The following is a 20,287-nucleotide window of genomic DNA, read 5'->3' as shown; positions in this document are numbered from 1 at the left end:
GGTGAATAAAAAGGAAAGGTGTGATTTTAAGATTAACATGAGTTTTAAGACAATGATCGGGGGGGAACAAAACAAAACCCACAAAACAGACTACATTGTATAATCAATAAAAAAAATAATGCAAAAAAGCAGCACTGTGAATGGAATAAGCCTTCATGACACATAAAAATATTATAAAGAAATCGTGCAAGATAACCTGTAAGAGAAGAATTAAACCTGGGCCTGCACTGCCATCTGCTGGACAAAGGCATTGCTGCTGGATGGCAAGAACAGAAAGCATGGGGTGTTTGCTCTTTTGTTAACTTCTGAAAACTCTCAAATCATACCACTAATTCATGGTTGCTTTAAAGCAGCATACATTACCATAGCATCATACACAGAAAACAGCAGTAATACTCTCTCCCAATCCTAAGCTCTCTGCTTCCCTGATGCTTCACGCATGTTCGCACAGTTACATGCTGAACCCAGCTGGGAACAGCTCCAAGTTGGCCCAATGAGAAACTGCAGGGCTACATTATCTTCTTATGAATAGGAAAGAGAAAGTAGCTGAATGGGAAGAGGAGGCAGTCAGTGCTGCCCAGTATACACCTACCTTATTCCAGTTTAAATATGGTCTTGAAACTGTTGAGATCAGTGGAAGCCACTCAGAAATAACAGTACAGTAGGTCTGGGGGCTTGGAACATTTTACAAAGACATGCATCTTCCGCTGCTCCAAATTACTTACAAATTTACGATGCTAACTAAAGCAGACAGAGGATTCCTTTGTTGTATGCTACACACAGCTTCTCTCAGCCACAAGCAGAGCAACAAACTCTGCAGAATAACAAGCAGGCACCAGAAGTCAAGTAGGTGCTTAGACCCATTCCCAAGCCTGCTCACGAGCTACAGCAGCTGGGGTTTTGCACTTACATGTCCACATGCTCGGCAGTGGTGCCTTCTCCTTGTCAGGGCATTAAAGGGCTCCTTGCATTTCATGCACATGGTTACTTCATTGTCTCGTATCCATCTTGGTGCTCTCTTCCCAAGCTCAGCATTCTGAATGGGGCCAGGGGGAGGGTGGGAGAATAAAAAAGCCAGTGTAAAAAGTTGTGCAGTACTTTAAATAGAGAAAATTATTATTCTCTTCCTCTGGAAGGGAAATGTCGAAACAGAGCTCAAGATGCATTTTGAAGAATATACAAGAAATAACAAAGAAAATCATTATGCCTCAGTGAAAGGATGCTCTGTTACATGTTACAAATGAAAAAAAAAAAAAAGATTGTTTATAAGATTTGGCATTATGAAGAAAAACAATTCCCCAAAAGATGACTACTTCATAATTCCTCTGCTATAAGAGTGAAAAGCTTGCAAGCAAAGTTTCTGCCAATGTTTTCCCAGTTATTGAAGAACAAAATGGGTACTAAGAAGGTTACAAAGGAATAACAGCAACTTACAGATACCTCAACAGGCATGTCTTCATATTCTTTAGCAATAGCATTTCTGAAAGTTTCATTCCTCTGCTGAAAAGCTTCTATCGTATTCTGAAGTGCCTGAGGAAACAGTGGAGAAATCCCTCAAACATATTACACTTAAAACAGATTCTCTGCATTCTTGCCAGTTATTAAGTAGCAGAGGGCAGCTACAGCTAGAAAATATGACTATTACTTTTTTGATTGCTTCATTGAAAAAAATGTTTAGAAAAATATAGAATTCAGATAAATTTACCTTTATCCATTCTTCCTTATCTTGTTCAGAACTAAAAGAAATATTTGAAATATTAGTCAAAAACTAGTTCAGGAAACATTTTCTCACTATCAAAAACTTCTTGCAAAAGCTTCTGCAGTAATTCTCAGGAATTTAAATTAAAACAATATTAACTGTCCATCTTAAAACAGAAAACAAAAGCATGATTTTAGGCTTTCACAAGTTTGCAAGCACTAAGCAGTGAACTCAAGTGATAGCCTAGGCTATTTTCAAAACACTGATACTAAGATGAAGCCTCTTTCTCTAAATCAATTAGTCCACTCTTTTTCATGCATATATTTAATCCTCCAAAAGCTAGATAAAAAGACTGCTTACCTGGCCTGCAACTCCAGTGTTCGCTCTTTTCCAGACACTTGAAAAGTGTGTGGATATTCTTCATTATGAGTTTCTATAATCTTCATACCATCTATGCCAACTCTGGTTCGAACTGAGAATTTTGATCCTACCAGGCTGAATTTGGGGACGCAGTAGAGCAACATGTTGTTAAACTGGGAAAAAAGAAAGAAATGCATGGGTTTGCAATTACTGCAGTGTTTTGCAAAAACACTGATAAAGCCACATTTTTTACTGACAGCAGGATGATATCAGAAAGCCAGACTTTGTGGGTGACAAAGTAGGCTCTTTCCCACTCAACTGATATACAAGAAAGCCAAAGTTCTAATGCAAGACAATTTCTTTTTCTTACTTGTTTAGAAATAAGATTAAAGGACACCTTCAGTGGATGAATGATGGTTTATGCAGAGCAATCTTCATAGCATTTGTTATCAACTGTTCTCAGACTGGGTATTTTATAGCACTGTACAGCTTCTGTTAGAAAATCCCATTCTTAAGCCCCAGTTCTGCAACACCTACTTTAAACTGAAAAATAACTGTTTTCTTCAGTGTATAGGTTTATATTTACCCTAATACCCTAATTCAGTATTAGGGTATTATCACCTAATAGGTGATACCAGCATGGTATCAACTTTTGGAGCCAGGAATTTAACCCAGCCTGTCCCATCTTCAACTTTAGAGAATTAGGTACCAAAATAATTTGGATTTGTAGAAGTTGTAACTAATATCATTTGAGGAAATTATACGTCTTTTCTCCAAGACAGAAGAACATTTCTTAGAGTTTTTATTCACTGAAACCCTCAATATCACAGGACAAAAAAAAAAAAAAAAAGAGTAACAAGAAGTAAAGATAAGAACTTTAAAAATATGCAAATGTCTAAAGCCCCAGCCTAGAAGCACAGTCATTAGATCTATAGTGTTTAATTTTCTCACGTTTTTTTCCCCTCACATTTTTCTCAAAATTAATTATTAAAAAGAGAAACTCACTTTGGTTAAATCCTAGTTCATAGAAATCCTGTCTAGCCCATTGCTTAATCTGTATCACAGATAAAGCACATTTGAACTTGTCACCTCTCATATGCAGTGCACATTGTTTTAATTAGCTGTCCAGCCCCATCTTAGGTCTTACTATTCAATGGTTTCTCCTTTTGTTAGAAGCACAGATAAGCAGTTGTGCCTCAACAACCCATTACTAGTCTTTATTAACCAGAATTGCAATGCCAGAGGTTTATAAGCAGAAATGTATTAGCAGGTTTTAATGCTAATACATTAAAAACTGTATTAGCATACAGCTGAACTATGCAATTTTTAAAACAATGAACTATATCAAAACTTTTGCAAGCAAGTTGTAAGGTGGCATGGCTGTAGCTTTTTAGGCCCAAGACACGACACACACCTGACAAGAGGATGACCTGCCATGGTAACAAGCTCCCACAGGACCGTAAGACTTTACTGGGGCCTCAACACACGATCTGTCAGGACTAGAACATTAAACTTCAATTTCATGAGAACATCAAAGTTCTTGTGCTCTAGGACCTGCATTTATAATCAGCAGCCACTTTAGGTAAAAGTGAGCTGCTGGACTCTGGTTCCATTTGTTTAAAACCATGTATTCCATTCTAGCCACTCCACTGAAGCCTTTCTGTAAGCAGTGTAAGTTTTACTCATGCTCTAATATCACTAGTGGAAAGGCACTGACATCAGCTAGAGAGGATTTCCTTCTCTCTTTGGTAGTTCTTTTGCATTTAGAAAGATATACAGCCACTCCTGCAAACACAGGCCACCATACTTACTAGGAAAAGATACCGTTCTTGAGCAGATGTATTGCGAGCAGCGAGTTTAAGGATCTGTCCTTCTTTTATCAGTTCATTTGAAGGGTTCACAATGTCTTCCTCTTCTCCCAGCATCTCGTATATCTCTAACAATTTCTTTAGATTCTCCTTTACAGGGAAAATACAGTTATAAAACTAATTAAAAACACAGATCTTTAAGCATATTTAAATGAAATTATGGGAGGTTGTGTAAGCCTGGAGAATGTTAGCTTTGAAAAACATGTATGTGCCTGTTACGTACAGTCAGACATACAGGCTGATTAGTTGATGCAGTAACGAGTATTTTTAGGAATGTTACCTCCTTGGTAATCTAAAAAATGTAGTTATACATGCAGCCTGTATTATCTCTTGTCCAAAGTATCTTACATACTTAATCAAGTGCCTGTCATGCCAGCCTAATACTGTAGAGAAGCAGTAACTACTCTTTACAAACATTATCCTTCCACTGACAACCACAAGTGAAATGAGGTTAAATGTCCAGCATGGTATCACCTATTTGAGCGAGGAGATGAACCCAGCCTGTCCTATCTTCCCCTTTAGAGAATTAGGTGCAATGCTAGATTTTGTCTATCATTCCCAGGAGCTGTATAAGTACATTAAGTAGGAGCAACCACCTGGACCCAGGGGACCCTTTTTGGGTACATTTGCATTTCACACTCCTAGCTTCACCAAATACTCAAATATAATATATTAAAAAGTGACCTGGGAAACAAGGACAATTTACCATTTTTCTTATTGCGCTATTCGAGTGACTTGCTGCAGTGGATATAATTTCCAGGGATCCTAGACAGAAGGAAAAGAAAAAAGTAAACCCAAAAAGCTGCACTTTTACATATTACATATGAGGAAAAAAAAAAAAAAAAAAAGAAGGATCAGTCTACAAAACCATTTGCCATTTTTATGTAAATTACACACCATAATAAATTTCTGAAGTTATCAACAAAAAATAACCAAGGTAAAGTGGAAAGCTTAAGAAAGTCAACTACCAAATAGAAACTGTAATCTGGAAAGATCAGAATAGAATTACTGCAGATTACTTTAGAGCTGCAGCACTTAGAATCATGTTTTTTATGACATGATTTTTATGACATGACCACTCATGGTTCCCTCCCCTCTTTTCACAAAGTAGTTCAGAATATCAAACTGTGGGTTTTTAGTTGAAACAGCTCACTAACAATTAAGTATTTAAAAAAAAATTAATTATCTGGCCAGTAATTTTGAACAATCATGGAAATATCTTGAACTGTTCTTGTGTAAATACAGGGAGGTATAAATTTAAAAATGGGCTGTTCTTTTTCCTACAGGAAAAAATACAATAATGAGTGTAACTCCGTTTTTCTACAGACACACATTCCAAATGTGCATAAAGCAAACCAAAATTACAAAAAAAAAAAAAAAAAAAACACCACCAAAGAAAAACCACCACCACAACCCCTGATCATCTACAAAGCAAATAAATCCTGTATGCTAATCCAAAACTTATGAACTCCAGGAGGACACTAAAGGCTTTAGAAATTTTAAATTAACTTCATCCACTATTCAAACACTTTTTTTTCCCCCCAGAGAATCCTACAATCCTGCATCTCCCCTTAAGAAAATTTGGCATTCTTTTCAGAGGGACTTTGCCTCTTCACTTTGTTTTTCCTGAGAATATCTCTAACTTACAGTACCCTCTTACTAGATCTTATTTCAGCTCTTTTAATGGCTAGAAGATATTTACTTTCAGCATCTTTCCAGTCTAGAGAATCCTGAGGCAATTTCCTTAGGTAGTCCTTTAGAAGCATCTCGTAGCGTGGAATGCGTTGTACTGGTTCTAGCATGTGATGTTGCAATGTCAAATTTCCACACACTTTTTCCTTCTAAAAAATTGTAAACATATTTCAATGTAGCAGGCAAAAATGTTATTACGATATAGTAAAATAAAAGTTATGATTGATGAAACACAAATAACGTATTTTGAAATGTGCATGATAGACCTTCTGAAAGAAAATAGAACTACTTTACCAAACCAAATAATTAGAAATACTTTCCTAAAAATAATTGTAAAAACTTTCCTAAGTATCCAAAAGATCTCTCAAACACCAGTGTATTCTAAATTAGGCTTGCAATGACTCAGACAAGAGAATAATTACTGAATTAATAAGAACAGTTCATGACCACCTAATAGAAAATATCGCTTAAATAGACTCTGAAGGTTTATTTTACCTGTCTGCAGAAAAGCTTTCTCTGAGCTTCACTTATAATGTAAACCCCCTCAGCAGTGTTTTAAGATGCATATTAATTTATGCAATTAAAAGACTTCATTCAAATGCACATCGTTGTCTTCCCTGGCTTTGAATTGTGAGACCCCACTGAGCAGTAAAATTTAAGTAGAAAAACCTTATCCCAGCCTTAGCTGCTCAGTCTCCCTGACACACATAACCTTCCAATTCACAGAGACACCTACAGGGAGCACTAGAGGGTATAAAAAGCGCTTTAAGATTTACGCATTGCTGAACTGCTAAGCTTTCTTTACCTTCTGTGCCTCAGCATTGAGGATTGTGTACTTACTTCCAAAGCATAAAGCTCTGCGTTAATAGCACTGGTGAGAACCAACACAGTACTTACAGATTCAGTGTGAGGATCTATAATTGCACTGATAGGTCACTTGATACTAATTTTTGTTGCAGATACCAAAACTAAATACTGTTTTAAGATAAATAATACAAAATAGTATTCTTTCAGTCTTCTCGCGTTTTAACCTTTTTACTTTGGTCCTCTATTTTGCAGTTGAAAGTCCGGATTTGCGGGGGTATATGTGCACATATGAAGGGAGAAGGTGAAGAAGCAGAATGCAGTATGAAGCAGACAAAATGAACAATCTTTAATTCTGAGGAATTTAGTATTTTTTTTCCTCTTTAATCCTTTTCTCACCCTATATAAACTATATATTTTCATACATTATTGTATTACTTGGAGATCTAAGTTATTCTCCCCATTACCTGAATGTCTTGAATAATGAATTTGAATTGAGGTGACCGTTCAGTCCACGTTTTCACCAGTTCCATGGCATTATCAAAATTCTTCACATATTCTCCATACATCTTGAGGAAAGGAGCTAACTTTTGCAGAATGTCTCCAATTCTGGGGGTGGTAGTCCTGCAAAGTAAGAGGGTGGAATCTCAGAGCAAACAGGAAAGAAAAAAGTCACACAAGGTTATATAGAGAATTATATAACCTTTAATAGAGAATCCTTCAAGCATTTAATAGAGAACGCTTCTGTTTAGGATTGCCTGCTACAGAGTTCCAACATAACCATTAAAACTGACCAGAATTAACATAGAAAGAGTGTTTCTATCCTCTTTGATGATGTATAAGCATTACAGGTCATGCAGAGCACTAAAGAAAGAAAAGCCACCTATAATGAAAAACTTGAAAGGTTTTGTTTGCAAAACATGGCCTAATTTATTTGCAGTTCCTTAAAGCTTCATTATCTCCTTTTGACCATACTTAACCCTTCAAACATCTAACCTGTGGTTTTGTTTAAGGACTAAATCCATACTGTACAGCTTCCCTTCCGTGTCTTTTATAAATACATGCATTGACAGCTTTCAAAAATCATTATCTAAGAAAAACTATGAAGCAGAAAGAATCCCTTGGATTCCAGGCTTTTTTTGTGAGAACTACAGAATCACTAGGGTTGGAAGGGATCTCTGAAGATTATCTAGTCCTACTGATAGCATCTTCAAATAAAACAGAATAGCAAAAACTGATGGAGAGGCACAGAGAAGCAGCACTCCTGATGCACACAAAGAAAGCAGAACAGCATGCAGGCATCTCTGAGAACTACAATAAGAAGCAAATTTCCCATTTCATTTTCAAGAACAGACTCAGAAACTCAGTATCTCTGGATTTCTGAAAGTCTGCAAGCAATGTTGTGGTAGTGGTTTAAAGTGAAGCAGCCTACTGCAATTTCTTCATCAGTCTACTTCAACACACAAAGTCTACTTCAACACACAACTCCTAAAGAAAAGCTCTGCAGAAGAGAAATATTATTCATATTGTGAATATTGCCAAGTGAATACTGCCACAACTGGCAAAACCTGGCCCAGCTTCAGCTGCCTCTTGCAGGGGGAGAGCGAGTAAAGTAGGGGGAGGCTCAAAAGGTACCTGTGCATGACCTGGCAGAGGTGTAAGCCACTGCTGGGCCTGGTAACTAGAGAAGGGGGCAAGATATAGTGGGAAGCTAGCCTCTGAAATCACCTCTGAAGGGTGATTGTTCTCTCCACCCTTAACTAGTTTGATGTATTTGTTCAACCACTCTATATGCAAGCAGACACATACATTTTCAAAGGCAAGCTAGCAATTTAAACCAAAAACCCACTCCTTTGATTCACTAAATGTTATTTTCCTGGGTTATAATTTTATTGCAATGTAGCAGCCTAATTTTTAACCAAAAATAAATGACAAATCATGCCAATTCCAGCAGAACTGAAGGAAATGTGAATACATTTCTAAAGGTCACCAAAAAAAACAAAACAAATCCACAGACATTAATGTTTTCTGATAAATTTTACAGATAACATTTTACAGTTAAAAGAACCTTAAAGCAAGAAGACTTTTTATCCAAAGAAACTGGCACAAAACCAGAATACTTCTACTTAAATGTTTCACAGCTATTACTAGACAGACATTAAAAGCAAATGTTAGAACTTTTATAAACCAAGAAGTATGAACAGTTTAGTTTGCTATGTCTGCTCCTTGGAACCTGTGGCTGCTCATTTATACAGAGCACTGCCATTTCACCATCAATAAAGGTTCAAAAATTCCTAACTGCTTTCATGCAAGACTCTTATATGTCCAAAGACTCTGACGCTGTAAAAACACAAATTCATCATCATTTCAGGTAAGAAAGACAAGGTCCACATCACAGAAAGAGCTCTGGAAGAATAGGGAGGACAAGGGAAGTCACAGCAAGCAGAACCTTCTGAGGACCACATCCTCCCTTGATGAACTTACAAGTATAGACAACTAGTTCATCCCATATTCAAATACTACCTGCCATGAGCCAAAATACTGAATTCTACTAAGTGTCATCACATCCAAGACAATTACTGTTGGGTACAAAGATCAGAAGAGAACTATCACCACAGACACAAATCAGCACCGCATTGCTGCTGACAACAACGATACCATCGTTACCTGGGTCAAGAACAGGACTTTATATTGTAATGTAGGTACAGAAATACAAAGTGTTTCGGTGTTATCTGACCATGATGGTATTCACCTTCACATTGTAAAAACTCAAACATGAAATAGCTGACTTACTAGTGATTTGTAGCATCTCATTTCGAAGCATGGCTGCAAGAAAACTAAAGAAATATTTGTAAAGGTGACTATGGAACAACTGCTTCCTCTTCCAATATACGAGCTAAGAGGCGTCTAACAAATTTGGAAGTTGCAGTTTCAAAGCAAAACAAATCATATGAGTAGGTCTAGTTTGTAATTGCTGCAGATACCAAAACTTTGTGCTGAAAGAGTGAAATAATTTCTTCACACCCCCACCCTGAGGCTATCATGCTGTGTTCTTATATTCCTCCCCAGATACCTGCTCTCGGTCATCCTCTAGTTCACAAGGCAGAGTTAGATAGGTATTTTGTTTGATGTGGGATCACTGTTATGCTCTGTTATGCTTTTTCCATGGGAAATATGTTACAACAAGGCTGCTTCCAGTGTTTTCAAGCCATATGCTGTAAAAGATATTTGGCTCCAGCTGTTGCTCAACTCATTCAAAATGCAACTACCAGACAATCTTATTTCTACCCAAAAAGCTTAGATTCACACTTCCTTTTCTTCTAAGAAAGAAGAATTTGCTTCTGATCTACTTTCCCAGTTGCAAAAGCGTATGTTTTTCAATCCAGTTTTCAAAACAAACCCCAACTCTGGGAAAGTGTCAGAAATTTTTATTCAACTACTTTTAATGGAAGCTAAAGAATAATAGAGGTGGTGCATAAACCTACCAGCAGAACATGTTTAAGTATGTTTTATGTCTAATTAAGGGGAACTGCTGAGGAAAATGCACTATCTGGCAGAAACTGTTGTGCCAGACAGTTCATAGACTGGTGATGCAGAGGGAAAGTTATCTTTCCATCAATTTTTTCTTTCAGCAATGATCAGAAATAATTCTTTTCAACTGCATCCTTTCTTCTAACTCCTCCCAGAAGCATAACGTTTTATGGGCATTTAAACAGGCTGTCTCAGGTACATCACAGAGGTTGTTTCCAAGCTATGTGGAAAGATAGTATCTATATGATGCAATTTATTAGTTTTGCACAAATAGTAGTTAAAGCACATCTGCAAAAGCACTTTTCAACTCTTGAAACACAGTATTACACACACAGTATTAGTCAGCAATTTAGAATTTTGCATATACTTAAGATAGTGCAACCCATCTTCTGTGCTCTACAAGGTATCTAGAGCAAAATTTTAAGATCACAAATTTAATTTCAAATATATACAGCACTCACATAATGTAGCATAAGTTGATTAGTAAACATCATTACAGTAAGTTAAACTCCACTTCTCATGAATATGCACTCTATTTTAATCTCAGTATTCATATTCCCTAACAGACTTTTCTCAGTTGATTAGAAGAAAAGGGTGAGGTTACCTTACATGCGCATTTTGCAAGGAACATAAGGTAAGGTGTCAGCCTTCCTGTATCTCACGAAGCTTACGTTTTACTTACTTTCTTGCACTGTCAGCTATACAGGGCTATCGTGCTTGTGGATGGTAACTATTCTATTTTCAAGAATCATTATTTTAAACAGGAAATCATCCTACAGAGTCAGGAGACACACAGCCATTGTCTAAAGCACCCCTGTGTGGTTTAGGAGCTGTATTTCTCAATTTTTAAGTGTGATTTTTGACAATTAAGGAGTTATATGAAAGTGTAACTGCAAATTATATATAAATGAACACTTTAATTCCTCATAATAAACCCTAGATAAAATGGAATACAGGACCCAAACAGGTTCTGAGGTGAAACAATTGGATGAAGCAAAATTTGTAGTTTTTTTCTGGTTGGTTGGTTATTTAATGAGGTGACCCCTTTCCCAAATAAGGTAGGGAAGCAGCAGTGGTTTGGGACTTTTTTTTTTCCACAGTTACATAGAGACCAAACGCATGTAGCTATATTTTAGTATCTCTAGAATCACATATACCAAGGATAAAGATATTACAGTATCTTTAAATGACCGTTGCAGAGTATATTTACACCTTGGCTATCCTTCTTGCTTGCTCCAAATAGAAGTCAAGAAAAGCTAGGGGAGAAATGGCCCCAAGATATACCTGACATGGATTTTTATTCCAAACAGGAAACCAAAACACAGAAAAATAAGAATGTATCTCTTATCCTTATTGCAGAAAGTGGTAATGACAAAGGTTACTGTGCTATAAGCATAGCACAAAAGACGTTATTTATCTCAATTTTTTATTCTGTGCAGTAAGTTCACCAGGTAGCACACAATTTCAGTCTGAACCCCTAATTCATCAAGGCATTTAATCATGAGTAATCTTACTGGCTTCAGTGAGCTACATGCCCTTTATTTTGAGCAAATGATGCAAGTCCTCTACTGAGTCAGATCATAACGAAGAGTGGAAGAGCAGATGTCCTCCTACCCACAGTACTTCCTGGGCTTGGAGCACTTAATTATGAAGGTACCTTCCCTATCTCAATCCTGTGACAGAGTTTCTACAGACACAGTTTTAGTAGTCTATTAACCAGTGAATTGCCTCTTACCATTCTTGCATTCTTTTCTCGAGTTCTGGAAGTAAGAATTTACTGTGGAAGGCATTTATCGATGAAATGTTAGAAAAGATTTTGTTAATCACTTCAGCTGGAAATGAACCTCTGTTGGCTTCCTCGAGGAGTCTGGAATAGAATACCTGCAATACAAAAAGAGAGCCCCAAACATATCAGCCTATTATCTTTAATCAGTGAAAGACCACTTATTCACCCCTTTTATTCCAACTGTAAACAAGATTAATATTTCAATAATATAGACAGGTAATGACAAACTCATTTATTGTTTTTCCATCACCAAAAGTAAAAGCTTCTCCCCTTACACCACACATTTTTTTTCTTGTGAGCCAGGAAAGCTCTGTAGGCAGAGCAGACCTAAGGAAAGACAAACTGAAGTAGTGCCATTCTGGATCAGCTCCAGGCATCTTGTCTGTTTTAACAGCTAGATCATCTCAGCTTTCCCAGTTTTCTAGTTGTATTTTCCATCTTTGCTTTCTTTTCAATTAGCATGATCTCTGATCACCATTAGTACAGCCACTCTCCTTATATGATGTATCCCCTCATCCTTTTGAAATCAAAGTAATTGCAGACTATGAGCAGTCTTCACACACCATCTAAAGCATCAAAGGAGTCGTGTTCTGATTGGATTCTATTACAGTGTCTTTTAAAAAAAGACATTCTTTCCTCATCAGTGGGCTCTACCTGACTAGATGCAGCTACAAAATGTCTAGAGATGTGCAGCTGTTAACATGCACATAAAACAGTGCTTATGGCGAGCTCTTGTCCTTTTACCTCCCTCTCCCATGCTTGAATAGACTGCATCTCCCTAGAGAGAGCTTCAGGAGTTTGGGTAAGGGCTAGGGAAAGAAGAGTCTGAAGACAGGAATTTGATCATCCCAATTGAGACAGCAGAAGTACCTTAAAAGAAAAAATCCATATGCTTTTACATATCCTTTAAAACATACTTGCCAGGCTACACCTCCAAGAGGACAGTTAGTTAATTTTGACAAGTTACTTTGAAGACCATAAGGGTTACATAACTTTTTAAGCAAGTTTAGAAACATAACAATTATTTCCAAGTTTCCTGGTTTCCCCTTATTAGCAGCAGTTCAGCAGTTTCAGAACTCTGTCCAGTTAATATTTGGAAAACAGGCATAGGAGTGATGCTCTTATGATCACACTAGTGAAAATAACTGTACATTACCCATCAGAAAAAAAAACCTATGAATTAAGTAAAAATTTTCCTTTTTATTTTTAAACTTCTCTAAATCAGAGCACTTTTTCTGCAATACTTTGTCTTTTCAAACACACCATATATCCATCCTAGTATTTACCATGCTAGGTAAATCCACTTTCATGAGGACAGTTATTTACATCCCCAAGCAGTCTGAACAATTATTCTATCAGTTGAGACTTTTTACTTTCCATCAACCATTTTTACAAGACTTAGGTGTTATACCTGAGAAATTTAAACAGCAATGTCTGAGAAAAATATCATGGAGTAAGACAATGCAAAGTTACAGGCATCCAGGTAAAACTGATGTGTTATGTGAAGAAGTAAAGACTTTAAAAGGAAAATACTGAAAACCTACAAACTTTCTTGTTTAAGAAATATCAATTTTATTCTACAGAGCACAAAAAATTCAACCCTTTCCTTGCACGAATTTTCTTGCAAAGTAATTTCTGTTCACTTCAATGAGATATAGCCTAAATGTATAGTGGGAAAATAGTGTAGTATGGGCATCTTCCCAGGTTCTTGGGCACTAAAGAAAAACTCTGATTGGATGGCTCAAGTTTGAAAGATTTAGTAAGTTTTTAGTGGGTGGGTTATTTCAGTATTATAAAATGATACCCTTCTCTATTTCACCAGAAGCCAAGAAATGGTCATCCATCCTGTGTTGGAAGGGCTATCGGTATGCTCTACTATTGCTTATAGTGACATCTATACACACAGAACATACTGCATTCATATCCACAAAATCCAAATGCTTTTAAGAACACTACATTTTTCAAAGAGAAACACAGGCAAAGTTATGGGGCAGGAGCAAATGACTGACCGAAAAAGTCAGCAAAACATGAAAAACATGCCACCTTTTATGTAATTTAAATACACACTTATACATAGCCATTCAAATGAATTCAAGGCAAGATAATAAACACAAATTGAAGAAAAACATACCCCATCTAGGAGGTCAAGTCGGCTGACATAGGCTTTTTCTGTTTGCAGAAGTTCACTGGCAATTTTATGACGTTTTTGCTCATCTGTCTCCTGGAGGAAAATAAGAAGAGCTCTTAGAATACTGGAGGAAATGTAATTTATTATTTAAAAAGTTTGAAAAGACGTATGGTTACCTTACAGTCCAAAGAACAATTGAAATCCAACTTTCACATTTAGTAATAGACACCTCACTTTGAAAAAATACAAACTTTTCAGCAGTTTAATCATTAAATACAGAAGTCAGAGACAGGTAAAAAACAGTCAAAGAGCAGAGCAAAATTCAAAGCCTAAAACTTTTCATATTTCCCTGTTTTCACAGGGATCTTTGCCAAAGCACCACTCAGCAGATCAGTTCATATCCTAGTAATCGAGTACACCTGACCTTTAAGAGCTGGAAGAACTGATTTGCCGAGTAAGAGGGAACAGATGGGATCAGTTGGCATTCGCTCCCACCCCCATTTGAAAAGTTATTCGAACTGCATGTTCTTTGTATGACAGAATTATTGAAAAATACCATGCAAAAATGTTTTGTGTTCATCGATACACTCACTGCTGATTAATTGTTGACTGCAATTAGAGGGCTCCTTCGCTCTGTCTTTATGGAAGTCACTTCATCTTAGGGAAAGTTTTCACTTTAAAGTCTTTCATTCCACTAAATACGTTTTTGATTCTTCTGTTGAATGGAAACTTAAAATGTTCATTCAAATTTCAATATTAAACTAAACATGTCTGAATAAAAAATTGTGAGTTGCTGTGAGAAGTTACTTCAAAAAAAAAAACAACAAACCAATGAAAGCACAGCCTTCTACGATATTAAAACAGGACAGAAATGCCTCAGGCTCACAAGTGTCAAATTCAACAAAACCACACTTCCATGACAAGATTTTTTCTTCCAGATTTAGAAGTGTTCACATCTAACAACATCCGAGTCTTTTCCTAAGTAAACAGCAGTCTTAGCACAGTGCTTATGGAAAAGTGGCAACTTAATAGACACACCATGGAAAGACTTCATTAAAAAAATAAAGAGGAGAGCTTGAGAGAATCATTTCTAATTTCAAACTGCACACTGCTTTCCACAAGAGTATGATAAACATTTGCAAGTACATTTGTAAGGGTGGTTTGCAGAATACTGAATACTAAAGTACAGTCTTTTCATTTAAGGACTTCAGTGGGTTTTTTTTTCCCCTTTTTCAGTATTCAGTAATCTGAACACATTTCAATTCTAATCTTCAGTATTAACAGTCACACTGTTACATAGCAAGCCTGCTCCCTAAATACAGGCTTTCAACAGTAACTTCAAAGCTGTTCATTAAATCTGTTTAAATCAGCACAGCAACCACAGTAACGTACAGAACAGCATTTTAAGTGCTGTCAAGAGACATTGCAGGGAGCTGGAGAATTAGCTATTAATGGCTACAGCACGCTGTTTAGTGCAGCCATTTACAAGGGATCTCATATGTGGACTAGAGGCACAAAAAACCATGGGGGCTACTGGTTCCTTGGCTCCCTGAAGCACTGGTATAGAATCAATCTGCAATTTTCAGAAGATCACTTGAACTAATTAAGAGGGGGAAAAAAATGACACATAACAGGCTCAAAGCTATCACATAAAATGAGCAGTTAGAAAAAAAAACATTTTTAATCCTCACTCCTAACTCAGAAAAATCCATTTTACTCTCCCAGTACTCTCTGACCCCATCTTTCCTGTCCCTCTCAGTATCAACATTTTGCACCTTCCTAACTCTTGAACCGCAGCTTTCTCTCTACATCAAATGTGCTATCTGACACAGGAACCTTTTACGTGGGCAAAAAAATACACACCACAGATGATGTATCTTTTAATCGCAGTCTCATGTTCTTATTCCAGCATAAGAACACCCACCTACAGGGTTAGATCAGTGCAAAAATAACACAAAGCTGTATTGCCACTTCTATTTTAAGGAAGTCCTCAGTTTTCCACTCCACCATCTCAAGATTTGCCCACGTTACATGAACTCCCAGCTGGCTTTTCTGCTACTAGCTCCAACCTCCTCCCTAGTCATTCACTCAACTTCAGTGTCTCTAGTATCCTATCTATAGAAAAGCACCTGGTGTCCACAAGGTCAGTCCAGCTTGAAAACAACACAACCCAGGCTATTTTGCTATTATTAGTGGCATTCATCTCCTGCGGAGCTTTTCCTGATGAAGTGGCACCTGCTTGTCCTGAGCACATGGGGTGAACTGGGACCAGATGCATGAGTGGGCACACAGGTCCTGGAGCGCCGTGCTACACAGTACAGCACATTTGGTGGAAAAACCCACCAGCTGCTCAAAACGAGTGCTGCAGCTAGCATACACGCGCATGTGTGTATATATAATATGTATATATACATATGCTTTTTTGCCTGCTTTCAGAGAACTCATCTGCAGCCATCCCAGCTCTGCTGCAGCACACACCACGTTATGCTGCACCTTTACCCACAACTGCCCACCCAGCCCTCCTTGAAGCAGGCATGCAGGAGAAAGCTATGGGCTCAGGACAGGCAAACTCCAAGAAGAGGCTCAACTTTTGCAGATCTGAATTTGGCTGTTCCAAGCAGAAGTAGCAACTTTACAGCATCATTTGGAGATAAATCCTGAATGATATTTGTGACAGTGAGAATGACAGAGCCATTCGTTATTAGAGCTGTTCAACAAAACAGCCTTGAAAAACCTTGTAGAGATAACGGAGGAACGAAAAAAATATTTAAAAAACATGGAAAACATGAAGTTAGTATTCAGCTTTTGAGAACTTCAATGCTTCCCTAAAGAACAACTGTGTCAAATCTAATAATTAATAGCAAAAGGGAATTTTAATACTCAAGTTACAAGTTAAGCTTTATTTTCATGGGATATAACCATAAATCCACACTTCTCTTCACAAGCACAGTAATCAAAATGAAAGATATGCAAACATATTTTCTGGAAAGTTTTCTATTTCCTACGATTTCTTTATACTTTTAGTATATTGGTATATTGGTTACCTTGCTTCTAACAAAAAATAGTGAGGCAAGTAACTATAGTAACTACAAGGTATACGTGGACACATCCTCTATCACTTCATCAAAACTTCTCAATGATTTCAGGGAACATTTCAAACTTCCGTGACAATCTGTAACACATGGCAACCCAATGTATAAGCCAAAGAGAAATGGCTATTGTGCTACATAGAGAATGCTCAGATTAGAGGTATGTGATTTTAACTGTGGATCAAAATATCAGAAGTGAGATAGCAGTAGGCACATCAGAGGCAGGACTGCAAACTTGTACCTCTATATGGATGCTTACAAGAAGTATTTCACCTGGGCCTAGTTATGTATTCTGTATGAAATTGCATGTCCTTAAAATCATTACATTTCCATGGATGTTCCAGAAATTCCAGCAAGCAATTTTTACTTAAATTGGTCTTGGAACTCTGAAATGAAGAAGTTATATGAAAAATGCTGCTGAGAGTATGAACTGTTTGTACCCGTGTTCATATTTCCAAACATTGTTTTTTCCATTGTCCTAAAGTTGCAAAAATTATGCTAAGGTAAAGCAACCTTTACATAAACCTCAATTCCAATATAGCCATAACTTATTGTTCATACCTTGGTAGGAGCTCTCTCCTACCAAGAAAACAATACCTACTGACATGACAGCGATGTTATATATGATTCAACCCTATTTAGGTGTAGCCCTTGCCCCAAGGGCTTTGCACTAATATGTTAAGCAACACAGAATGAGAGATGTAGAGTATGAACAAATATCATTCAATCTACGCTGTGCTTGTTTGTTTATAATGCTGAGTTTGGTCAGAAGTAACATAGTGAATTTTTCCTTTTCTAAAACCATTCATGTCCTGAATGGCATTCATGTTCACAGCTGCTTCATGACCCAAACAGCAGTTTTCTTCCCTAAGTATTAGGAATATAAATGAAAATATCGAGGAGAATTTAAGATCTCCTTTAATCTCTCGAGTCCTCAGCTTCTGAAATCAAAGAAACCACTATATTTTTCAACCTATTTTAATCAAAACTTGACCTTACCTTTAGAAATATACCACCTCCATCAGGTTTTGCATCTGAAATATCAGAGCCCACAACACTGCCATTGAAATAAAACAAGCAAGGACTTCACTAAAGATATGTAATGGATTCTTCTCCATCTGTGGCATGCCTGCAGTCTATATCCCCATTTTCTACCAGTCTCACAACAAACATTGAAGCAGTTGTCTGCTTGTCTTCGGCTAGCTCTAGCAGCAGATTTCTCACAAGACGTTACTCAGGAAGTTAACTGACTGGGATGTTCTCATACTAGTCAGCCTCCGCATTTTCAGTGGACCAAATTTTATGACAGAAGGTGCTTCTGCTGTGAGGCAGGAAACTTTTTACTTCTAATTGTCTTTTCACTTGTGATACTGGTGGTTTGTGACTTTCAAATTAATTCAGTAAATAATTTGAAAACATGTTCTGGTCATTTAGGTAAAATGTTTCAGAACACTGCCAAATTTAAGACATTTTGTCTCAACTTTTCCAGATCCTGCAATAATCTGACTTTAGTCAGATCTACAGTGATAAGCGGATGGGGGGAAATAGTTGTAAGAGCAACACTATTTCAAAATAAGCTTTCTTTTCCAAGTCTAAAAAGTACTTTTTGCTCTGGTTTCGCACCATTCCCCAATTTAATTCACCATTTCCAACAGTGGACTTAGTTTATTCCTCCTGTATGCGTATGTGCTTACAAAGATGTAGCACCACTTTTTTTCCTCTTCCCTGAATTAGGATATATGGCATGCAAGAGACAAGATGCTTCACATTAGTATCAATATATATATATATATATATATATATATATATATATATATGATGCATAATTTAAAGTTTGTCTATGACTCACATGCATCTGCTTCTATTGCTTTTACTTAACTGTACCAACACGTACTTAATTAAACAGGTCAGAAGAGTGCTGTTAGTCTGTGCAGAGCAACTTCAGCTGGACCGCATCCCAGTTTTAAGATTCTTTTACTTTAGAAAAAGTGGGTGCTTAGCAAAATCACAGACTGTCTAATGCTTCTACTTCTTCCATATTCCTGCTTGGATGCACAAATAGCTTAAAGCTTTAGCAAACTTTTCCTGTTCCTCTTTACCTTCCTCCTATTACAGACAGCATGACAGCAGATACTTAGACCTCCAGAGGGCTGATTTCAGATTATAGGTTGCATTAATTCAAACTAAATCAGTGCTCCATTTTGTAAAGCGTGTCCCTTAGATCAGTCTGTGGTAGTCCCGCTTCTTCATCTCACTAGATTAAAGGGGATGTCCTTGTATCACAAGTAAGCTTGTATCTCAGGAAATACTGCTGTGACCCAGTTCAGTTTTACAGATTCAGCTCTCCATCAATGCTGACTTAAGAGTCTTGCTGCATGGGTTTGGATTGTTTGGGTTTTTTACCCTTTAAGCACCAGCAAACAATACATCTAGTAGCAGTCACACCTCACAATTTTATTCTTGGTCAGTATAGGACAGATCACATATGCTGATCCCAGCAGCTCAAAGACAGATTTTGAAGAGATTGCTGCCATTAGCATTTCCCCAGTTCCTTCCTGCACTTGACAACAGGACTGCCTCCCGTTTCTGCTTTTTCCTGAAAATACTGCCAATCCCTTACTGTGTGACTTGGATTCAAGCTTAACATCATTGCTCACAGAGCATTCATCATGCCTTTTAGGCATGGAGAGGGGAAACAGGCATTACCAAACAGGAGACAGAAACATGAGAGATATGGCAGGTTAAAAGTGCCTTGGACTTGTCTTGGATTTGGACTTGCCTTGGAGTTGGATCAGTCTTATTTTTAGGTGGGAATCATAACATTCGTTCATTATCAACCCCTAAAACAAACAAGAAAACCCACACAACCCATCACCTTCTTGTCAATTTCTAGGATTCTTTACCCTATAACACGTGACAATCTGAGGTCCACCTTTCCCACAGAGAGAAATTATCCTCAAATTGTAGGTATGTGACCCCTAGCTAACCAAACTCAAGGGCTTGGAGAGATTGGTAGTTAACTGATGCAGGTTAATGACAAGCAGAGATGAACTTCATCAGTACTCAGCTATTTGGCTCTCAGGTGAAGGGGAAGCCAGAAGGGTCCAGCTCAGTAATGCCTTCCTGTCATGACTTACACAGGACACAGATGGACCAGGACTGTTAATGATGTTCACCAGCCACCGATGTTTCAGTATGAGAAGACAAACTGCTTAATCAAACTTTCAGAAGTGGAAATATGCACAATTTTTCAGCAATTAATTTCCCAAGACAGATTTTCTTCCACCCACTTATTTCCCTTAATTATTTAAAACCTTCCTTACAAGTAAG

The 20,287-nt window shown here is 37.3% G+C and overlaps 1 protein-coding gene across 7 annotated transcripts in view; it reads right to left on the bottom strand.

Moving 5' to 3' along the window:
- FGD4 (FYVE, RhoGEF and PH domain containing 4) overlaps positions 1-20,287 on the bottom strand; it is a 109,438-nt gene that overhangs the window by 4,296 nt on the left and 84,855 nt on the right. For 6 of the 7 annotated variants that reach the window (XM_061444861.1, XM_061444863.1, XM_061444865.1 and 3 more), the window contains exons 5-14: positions 13,872-13,961; positions 11,690-11,835; positions 6,891-7,047; positions 5,630-5,768; positions 4,634-4,692; positions 3,871-4,017; positions 2,060-2,232; positions 1,706-1,736; positions 1,435-1,530; positions 911-1,036 (exon numbers count right to left, since the gene is read on the bottom strand). In XM_061444861.1, the coding sequence (XP_061300845.1) occupies positions 911-1,036; positions 1,435-1,530; positions 1,706-1,736; positions 2,060-2,232; positions 3,871-4,017; positions 4,634-4,692; positions 5,630-5,768; positions 6,891-7,047; positions 11,690-11,835; positions 13,872-13,961 (1,164 nt within the window). The remainder of the gene's footprint in view (positions 1-910; positions 1,037-1,434; positions 1,531-1,705; positions 1,737-2,059; positions 2,233-3,870; positions 4,018-4,633; positions 4,693-5,629; positions 5,769-6,890; positions 7,048-11,689; positions 11,836-13,871; positions 13,962-20,287) is intronic. The other variant, XM_061444862.1, reaches the window with a different exon arrangement.

The sequence above is a fragment of the Pezoporus flaviventris genome, unplaced genomic scaffold (assembly GCF_033815535.1).
Source record: "Pezoporus flaviventris isolate CSIRO_AGI_PZ_B2104156 unplaced genomic scaffold, CSIRO_AGI_Pfla_v1 ptg000002l, whole genome shotgun sequence".
In the NCBI taxonomy this organism is placed as follows: domain Eukaryota; kingdom Metazoa; phylum Chordata; class Aves; order Psittaciformes; family Psittacidae; genus Pezoporus; species Pezoporus flaviventris.
This window is presented reverse-complemented; position numbering and strand designations above follow the sequence as displayed.